The sequence below is a fragment of the Sander lucioperca genome, chromosome 8 (genome assembly GCF_008315115.2).
Source record: "Sander lucioperca isolate FBNREF2018 chromosome 8, SLUC_FBN_1.2, whole genome shotgun sequence".
NCBI lineage: Eukaryota > Metazoa > Chordata > Actinopteri > Perciformes > Percidae > Sander > Sander lucioperca.
The window spans coordinates 42,013,372-42,023,233 of record NC_050180.1 but is presented as its reverse complement, the minus strand read 5'-3'; the positions used below and the strand labels follow the sequence as shown (position 1 = coordinate 42,023,233).

General features: G+C 46.1%; 1 protein-coding gene across 1 annotated transcript; it reads right to left on the bottom strand.

Moving 5' to 3' along the window:
• Positions 1-1,866: 1,866 nt before the first annotated feature.
• Positions 1,867-3,272, bottom strand: LOC116054873 (trace amine-associated receptor 13c-like). The gene is made up of 2 exons (XM_031306589.2): positions 3,097-3,272; positions 1,867-2,744 (listed from the first exon to the last, which is right to left on the bottom strand). The coding sequence occupies exons 1-2, from the start codon at positions 3,270-3,272 to the stop codon at positions 1,967-1,969; spliced, it is 954 nt and encodes a 317-aa protein (XP_031162449.1). The 3' UTR covers positions 1,867-1,966.
• Between the last annotated feature and the right edge of the window lie 6,590 nt (positions 3,273-9,862).

The following is a 9,862-nucleotide window of genomic DNA, read 5'->3' as shown; positions in this document are numbered from 1 at the left end:
GTGGTCCCCTTGTGCCCGTGCCCCTCACAGCGCCCATCCCGGGCGTTGGGTTTTAACCCAATCCTAACCCTAGTTTCTCCCTCTGACCCTAATGAATCCCTCCATTCCTGACCTTAACCCCAGACACCACCTTTCTGGATGACGTCACATTACGGGACACTGTTGTTTTTCTGTTGTTGATGTTTTTAAATGAAGTCCTGCTGCTTTAACAGAGTGGTCCATTTAAATGAATGAGAGGGCTGTGTTTTCTACAGACTAAATGCTGCTTCACACCTCTGGAACGGTCATCACTTAGTGAGATTTTTGGGACAAATGGAAAATAGCCTTTAACTCCCCCAGTGGCCATGAAGAGTATCTGGTTGTGTCTCTGACTCTGATCAATGCCCTGCAGGCTTGAAAACCTTAGAGACACGGTCAACAAATGGGTCTTTGTCTATCTGGATGATGCAGAGGTCCCTGGCTGGTTTTACTTTCTACACAAAATTCATCTGCTATTACATATCTGTTGCTGCTCCACTCCATCACCTAACCTCTCACCCCCCAACCACCCCCAATATCACCTGTAGATAATCCTGTCTTCTCAAATAATCTGTTGTTCAACTTTTTGCCAAAAATAGTGTTTTATATAGTACTATCATAGAGACAAGATATGTTATACAGGGATCAAATATGAATGACACTAAACTGAAATGATTAATACAACTTGGTGAAGGGGCCAGGATCTTATTATACTGACAGTTTGATGTCAAACACATTTACTGTTCATAAGTGATGTTTTTCTATACTTGATGGGAAAGTGTGGTTGGTCAGGGGCATATATTTTATTAAATGGACACTAATTACTTGGATGATGCTCTCACCAATATAGTGACATGAACACACAGCTTTAGGAGCTCTTTTGTTGTGTTGGGATGACATTTTTCCTATCACAAAGAAAAAATACTCTTTATACATGTCATGCATATGTAAATATGTGATTACTTAAAAAACAGTATATGGTGCTTATGACTCTTTAAATACAGCAGCATCAAAGAGACAAAATACACAACAAGATAAAGCTGAAGGACAGGCCTTTCATTTGTTGATTATACACAATTTAGACTTAAAGACAGGAAAGGATATTTTCACGTTCTGTATACAACAACTGATCAGTGAACAGCAGGAACATTTTCATTCCTTTTTTCCTCAGACCGAGTCTGATGTCAGTCTCTCTACAGCATGTTGGTCTCAGAGGAGCCAGGCTGCAGCATCTCAGTCTAAAACAAGGCATAGATCACAGGGTTTAGACAAGAGTTACAATAATACAGATGGACTGAAAATGATGCAGGTGAAGCAACTATCAAGTTGTCAGCGATGAGTTAAAGCAGTAAAACAAGGCATAGATCATCAATTAATGTTATACAGGGATCAAATATGAATGACACTGGACTGAAATGATTAGAACAACTTTTCTTCCTAAACTCAAAGGGAACATGATGTTTTTATACTGACAGTTTGATCTGAAACACAACAGGGGATTTTTTTTTCTCTACTGGAAACATACATACACATGAATGTGTGGCTGTTCAGGGGCTTCTTTCTGTCTCAGTCAAACAGCAGCCCAGCAGGCTGGGATTTCTGTTTGCAACTAAATGGTTTACAGCACCAAACATAGAGACATAAATACACAGCTTTAGTAGCTCTTTTGTTGTTGGGTTGAAATGTTGCTTGCATTAAACTGGGTGATTACTAGAAACAGTATATGGTGCTTATGACTCTCTTTAAATGCAGCAGCATCAGAGAGACAAAATACACAACAAGATAAAGCTGAAGGACAGTCCTTTCATTTGTTGATCATACACAATTTAGACTTAAAGACAAGCATATCTTCAATTTCTGTATTTGATATTTCACTCACTGAACAGCAGGAACATATTCATTCATTTATCCTTAGACAGAGTCTGATCTCAGTCCCTCTACAGTCTCTCTACAGCATGTTGGTCTCACAGGAGCCAGGCTGCAGGATCTGAAGAGTAACTATGAGTTTAACTGCTTTTCTAAACCAGGGGTAAAACAAGGCATATATCACAGGGTTTAGACAAGAGTTACAATAGAACACAAAGAGAACATAGGATGTAGTGTAATATGGGCAGAAACACATTAGAAACACAACTACAAGAACACCGAGAGTCCTGGCTGCTTTCAGCTCTGATTTCTTTGCCTTTGGAGTCACTGAAAGCTGGAGTGTGACAGCTGTAATGTGAGAGCGCATGGCACGAGCCTGAGACACAGCCACGGCAAATACTCTCAGATACAGAGCTATGATGAGAATAACTGGAACAAAAAAGGACAAAACGACATCTATTACTCCTTCAACATAGAGAACGACAAACACACATTCTCCGTAGCAGGAATTATACCTCCCCAGTTGAGTCAGATCATCCTTCACAAAGAGAAAGCTGTAGGAAACTGAATAGAGCCAACACAGATAAACACAGAGTTTAACTCTGTTCACAGTGATTCTGGTGGTGTAGTGCAGAGGGTCACAAATAGCCACATAACGGTCAACTGATATGAGCACTATGTCACCTATTGAGGATGTGGTAATGATGCTTGAAAGATAATTATACAGAGTACACACAAAGTCACCTAGAAACCAGCAGGATGTGTTTCTGAATATTTCTCCAGGCATCACCAGGAGGCCCACTAGAAAGTCTGAGACAGCCAGAGAGAGGAGGAGGATGTTGGTGGGTGTGCGGAGCTGCCTGGAGGAAAAGAAAAAAGCACCATTACACCAACAAGTCCTCATATATATGTGACAAACAAACATTTTATGTTGGTTCTATCTGAAATAATGGAAACAATCATTCTAAAAACACTCAAGTTTTTTTCTGATCTGTCATAGAAACAGGCCTTATTCTGAGCAGTCAATTTGATTATCACAGTATGAGAAGAACAGGTGTTACATTATAATAACATCATCAATATCTCCCCCAAGCATCCCACTAAGCCATGACATTAAGACATCAAGCCAGCATGAACAATACCAGGACCCTGAAACTGACACAAAGTCTTCATAATATCTAAAACTTCAATTGTTGAGACAATCATCTTTACCTAAAGTGGGAGACTGAGATGATGACGAGCAGGTTGAGAGCTACAGTGAGCAGAGAGATGGAGTAGAGCAAAGTGTGAATGAGCATCACTTCAAACCGAGGAGGTGTCAGCTTCCTGCAGGAGGTGTTGAAGAGTTGTGGAAAGCAGAGCTCTGCTCCGTCCTGTGTCTCCGTCATCAGTGGGAGGATGAGAGACCTCAGCTCTCTGCTTCAAACTCTGTCCTCCAACTGATTTATCACTTTCTACCCTCGTCTCCACCCCTCCCTTTCTCTCTCTCAGTCTCTGTTGGACACTGATCTCCTTTTCTTTTTTTACATATCACGACGTCATCTTCTACACTTTCTCTGTTAGTCCACAAGCCTTTCAATAATATTTTTTTACTCTCAATCCTCTGGTGTTCTGCCTTTCTGTCAATCTTCTGTCACCCCCAGATTCCAGACTTCCAGATCTCGACCCAGCTGAACACATGCAACAGCATGGCCTGGAGCAAGTATAAGTACTTTAATCTTTAGACAGTTGGTCAACAGGTCAGTGACTCAGTTTGTTTCAAGCTTACCAAATCCTTAGGTCTTCAACAGCTTCCTCGTTGTCTTTTATGGCGTCATGTTTATGTCATATCTCCCGAGCGTGGTAAAACATGCTCATGAGCAAATAATATAATTTCAACAATCGAGAGTTGTACAAGCAGCTGTGAGCGTGAAACCAAACATAGGGAGAGAGAAAGAATGGCCCCTTTGAGTGTAAAACCAAGCATCACACACACAGAGCAGCCACCATGTGCCCCTGACTGTCTGCTTTGCGTGCTCTTGAGGACAGACACGCTCTCGCAGGTTAACTCTCCTCTCAAAGTTGATTTCTACTCGCTCTAATGAAACTGACTTTTGACATTGTGGAGGCAGATACCAACGGAGGCACTGGCCCTGACCGTAATAAATACCTGGAATACATCAGATTACAGTGGTTTACTTTTCATAGCTATATGTGTACGTATGGTTCATGATAACAGGGTGTCTGGTTTGAACTTGCTAGGCCATCTCAATGTCTCGACAGCTACCTCAGTAGTGTTTTTCTGTCTTAGTCTGGCCCTCTGTTCCTGCCACTACCCCCAGGCCCATGCACTTCATTAAGATTATTCTTTTGGGCATTTTCAGCCTTTATTTTTACAGGACAGCTGAAGACATGAAAGGGGAGAGAGAGGGGGGAATGACATACAGCAAAGGGCTGCAGGTCGTATGGCGAGTGGATTGTGCCTTGGATAACCTACTGAAGGAGACTGTCGTGTGATTAACGTGTGGATTGACTACACCGTCGCCAGTGTACATCCTAGTTGATAAGTACGCCGCCACACCTAGCCAGTCGCCAGACAACGTTGTTCATCTCTGTTTTTAGCTGTAACGTTATATATTTATTATATATATTATATATATATAGTATATTTCGGATAAAAATCCGAAATATACTATAAGTTCTTTATTTATTAAACGTACAATATGTAACTTTCTGCTGCTAGGGGTCTCTAAACCAAAACAATGGATTGTAAACACAGACGTTTGATGATGTTGGGAAGTTGCGTGGAATTATGGGTGTTTTTATTGCTAAACACTATCGTTGATTAGAATGCTGTTCACAGACGAGTTTACCCATTCAAGTTTATTCACGTTAAGTTTATTCATTTCATGCTAATAAAATAGCTGCAGTTTCCACAACATAATTACGTTTTTCTTGATTCAATCTGTATTGGTAGCTAGCTAGCTGACCAGTTAGCTAGTGAGCCAGGGCTAACGTTAGCAGGTTTTTTGGCTAAAACCACGCTATCATAGGGTGACCAGACGTCCCCGGTTTCCGGGGACAGTCCCCGGTTTCGGTGGCCTGTCCCCGGAAATGTCACCGGTTTTCACTGTGACTGACAGACCCGAAATTGGAATTAAATAGTCGTGCACCCTACACGCACAGGCTCAAGACAGCCAGAGCAAGCCTCAGAGCTCAGAGATGTTCTAGAATGCCCATTTTACGATGCTAAAATTACTGTTTATTTACATGGAGTCTGGTGGGTTTAGCAAACGCAATTTCGCGGACTTTTTTAGGTTTTAAAAAAGGATCTTACTCTTTAACAGAAAGGTCGACCTCCTTAGAAATCCTTTCCATAATGTTGTCAGACATTTAGAATATTAATTTGAGCCTGTTAGTGGCAAAACGAGCACTTTATGAATGTAAATACAAGCTGGACAATTGACGTCCTATTAACTTACATTGTAGCTTGTTTCACCGTTGCCGACTGCAGCGATCTCGTTTAATACTGGACCAATGTCAAAGGAAAATATTTCCTCAATAGTTTTAATTGTATCTGATACTCAATGAGCTGCTGCAGAAACAAGACCAGCATGAAGCAATAAGGCAAAAGCTGTCAGATAAATGTAGTGCAGTAAACATTACAACAGTTCCCTCTGAGGTGTAGTGGAGTACAAGTATGAAGTAGCAGCAGGGGCGATTCTAGGATCAGACCTTTAGGGGGCTCAGCCCCTAATGAGAATGTGACACGGATATAATGTATGTAAAAGTGTTAATCTGCAACATGAAATTAACAACTTCTTCACAACCGCACTCCTGCTCTCCCTCTGACAGATAGAGACTCAGCCAAAGGGCCAAAATTATAATGTATTCTCATGTAAACTATTTATGTCAGCACAGACATTTTTGTTAATTGCTTAGCCAGGGTCCATCCATCCATCCATCCATCCATCCATCTTCGTCCGCTTATCCGGTCTCGGGTCGCGGGGGTAGCAGCTCCAGCAGGGGACCCCAAACTTCCCTTTCCCGAGCCACATTAACCAGCTCCGACTGGGGGATCCCGAGGCGTTCCCAGGCCAGGTTGGAGATATAATCCCTCCACCTAGTCCTGGGTCTTCCCCGAGGCCTCCTCCCAGCTGGACGTGCCTGGAACACCTCCCTAGGGAGGCGCCCAGGGGGCATCCTTACCAGATGCCCGAACCACCTCAACTGGCTCCTTTCGACGCAAAGGAGCAGAGGCTCTACTCCGAGCTCCTCACGGATGACTGAGCTTCTCACCCTATCTCTAAGGGAGACACCAGCCACCCTCCTGAGGAAACCCATTTCGGCCGCTTGTACCCTGGATCTCGTTCTTTCGGTCATGACCCAACCTTCATGACCATAGGTGAGGGTAGGAACGAAAACTGACCGGTAGATTGAGAGCTTTGCCTTCTGGCTCAGCTCTCTTTTCGTCACAACGGTGCGATAAATTGAATGTAATACCGCACCCGCTGCGCCGATTCTCCGACCAATCTCCCGCTCCATTGTTCCCTCACTCGCGAACAAGACTCCAAGGTACTTGAACTCCTTCACTTGGGGTAAGGACTCATTCCCTACCTGGAGAAGGCACTCCATCGGTTTCCTGCTGAGAACCATGGCCTCCGATTTAGAGGTGCTGATCCTCATCCCAGCCGCTTCACACTCGGCTGCGAACCGATCCAGTGAGTGCTGAAGGTCACAGACCGATGATGCCATCAGGACCACATCATCTGCAAAGAGCAGCGATGAGATCCCCAGCCCACCGAACTGCAACCCCTCTCCACCCCGACTACGCCTCGATATCCTGTCCATAAATACTACAAACAGGATTGGTGACAAAGCGCAGCCCTGGCGGAGGCCAACTCTCACCTGAAACGAGTCCGACTTACTGCCGAGAACCCGGACACAGCTCTCGCTTTGGTTGTACAGAGATTGGATGGCCCTGAGAAGGGACCCCCTCACCCCATACTCCCGCAGCACCTCCCACAGTATCTCCCGGGGGACCCGGTCATAGGCCTTCTCCAGATCCACAAAGCACATGTAGACCGGTTGGGCATACTCCCAGGCTCCCTCCAGGATCCTTGCGAGAGTAAAGATCTGGTCCGTTGTTCCACGACCAGGACGGAAACCGCATTGTTCCTCTTCAACCTGAGGTTCGACTATCGACCGAACCCTCCTTTCCAGCACCTTGGAGAAGACTTTACCAGGGAGGCTGAGAAGTGTGATACCCCTATAATTGGCACACACCCTCTGGTCCCCCTTTTTGAAAAGGGGAACCACCACCCCGGTCTGCCACTCCTTAGGCACCGTCCCAGACTTCCATGCAATGTTGAAGAGGCGTGTCAACCAAGACAACCCCTCCACACCCAGAGCTTTAAGCATTTCTGGACGGATCTCATCAATCCCTGGGGCTTTGCCACTGTGGAGTTGTTTAACTACCTCAGCAACTTCCACCAGGGAAATTGACGACAATCCCCCATCATCTTCCAGCTCTGCCTCTACCATAGAGGGCGTATTAGTCGGATTTAGGAGTTCCTCAAAGTGCTCCTTCCACCGCCCTATTACCTCTTCAGTTGAGGTCAACAGCGTCCCATCCCTACTGTACACAGCTTGGATGGTTCCCCGCTTCCCCCTCCTGAGGTGGCGAACGGTTTTCCAGAAGCACCTTGGTGCCGACCGAAAGTCCTTCTCCATGTCTTCTCCGAACTTCTCCCACACCCGCTGCTTTGCCTCTTTCACGGCAGAGGCTGCAGCCCTTCGGGCCCTTCGGTACCTTGCCACTGCCTCCGGAGTCCTCTGGGATAACATATCCCGGAAAGACTCCTTCTTCAGTCGGACGGCTTCCCTGACCACCGGTGTCCACCACGGTGTTCGTGGGTTACCGCCCCTTGAGGCACCTAAGACCCTAAGACCACAGCTCCTCGCCGCAGCTTCAGCAATGGAAACTTTGAACATTGTCCACTCGGGTTCAATGCCCCCAGCCTCCACAGGGATGCACGAAAAGCTCCACCGGAGGTGTGAGTTGAAAGTCTGTCGGACAGGGGCCTCCTCCAGACGTTCCCAATTTACCCGCACTACCCGTTTGGGCTTACCAGGTCTGTCCAGAATCTTCCCCCACCCCCTGACCCAACTCACCACCAGATGGTGATCGGTTGACAGCTCTGCCCCTCTCTTCACCCGAGTGTCCAAAACATACGGCCTCAGATCAGATGAAACGATTATAAAATCGATCATTGACCTTTGGCCTAGGGTGCTCTGGTACCAAGTACACTTATGAGCATCCCTATGTTCGAACATGGTGTTCGTTATAGACAATCCATGACTAGCACAGAAGTCCAACAACAAACAACCACTCTGGTTTAGATCAGGGAGGCCGTTCCTCCCAATCACGCCTCTCCATGTGTCTCCATCATTGCCCACATGCGCGTTGAAGTCCCCCAGCAGAACTATGGAGTCCCCCACTGGAGCCCCATATAGGACTCCACTCAAGGTCTCCAAGAAGGCCGAATACTCCGAACTCTTGTTTGGTGCATATGCACAAACAACAGTCAGAGTTTTCCCCCCCACAACCCGCAGGCGTAGGGAGGCGACCCTCTCGTCCACCGGGGTAAACTCCAACGTAGCGGCGCTCAGCCGGGGGCTTGTGAGTATCCCCACACCCGCCCGGCGCCTCACACCCTGGGCAACTCCGGAGAAGAAAAGAGTCCAACCCCTATCCAGGAGTATGGTTCCAGAACCGAGACTGTGCGTAGAGGTAAGCCCCACCAGATCTAACTGGTAGCGCTCCACCTCCCGCACCAGTTCCGGCTCCTTCCCCCACAGAGAGGTGACATTCCACGTCCCCAGAGCCAGCGTCTGCTGCCCGGGTCTGGTCCGTCGAGGCCCCTGACCTTCACTGCCACCCATGTGGCAAATTAACAACTTCTTCACAACCGCACTCCTGCTCTCCCTCTGACAGATAGAGACTCAGCCAAAGGGCCAAAATTATAATGTATTCTCATGTAAACTATTTATGTCAGCACAGACATTTTTGTTAATTGCTTAGCCAGGGTATCCCACCATAATGGTTATTATATTGCCAGATTCACACTTACAAATATGAATATATATTTCTACTGGTATGTTTCCTAGTGACATTAATGCAAAAATATGAAGAACAAACTATCCCACCTGTGTGTGCATGGTTATAATTCTGAAGTGCAAAATAGTTCAGGCTACAGCACAAATACAGTATTTCCATCCATACATAAGAATAATCAAATCTAACCTCAGAATTTCTATTCAAAGTGCACCAGATTGATGCATTTAAACGTTAAAATAGACAACATTTTCTTACAGGGGAGCATGCCCATGGATCCCCCTAGGGTGCAGCTCTAGGTCTAGTGACGCCTCTGGGGCAGTGTCCCCGTTTTAAGTTTTACAAAGATAAATAGCTAGCTACTCAACGAGGCTGAGAGACGGGTGTGGGTGGGGATTGCAGGGGGAATCTCCAGGACGGCGAGCATGTTCGTTTGATTGCCGCTGTCAGCAGCAGGAGAACATCTTCCAGCTGCCCGATCTCCCCTTTCACTTTTCTGTAATCTTAACTATTCGTTTTGGTGCTTAACCCACCTTTTGTCGGGTTAATTTAGCTAGCTAAATGTAAAGACAGCTAAACGCGAAGGGGGGAGATATTCGGCAGGGAGGAGATTTTCGGTACAAACACCGGTAGCTAACATTATGGATGGCCGATGTTGTGACTAGGACGCCTGGGTCTGCTATTCTCTGTTTCCCGACGCTTCATTAAACTGCCGTTAGCGTTGTAAGCACCGGCTGGGGCTAACGGTAACTAGCTATTGCTACATGTCCTGGCTGTGTTGTCAGCTATCATCCCGAATTAAGTCCCTTTGTGCCGGGGGAGTGAGGCAGGCAGAGCGGGGTGTGCTAACTGGCTAAATTAGCATTAGATTAATCGTCTATC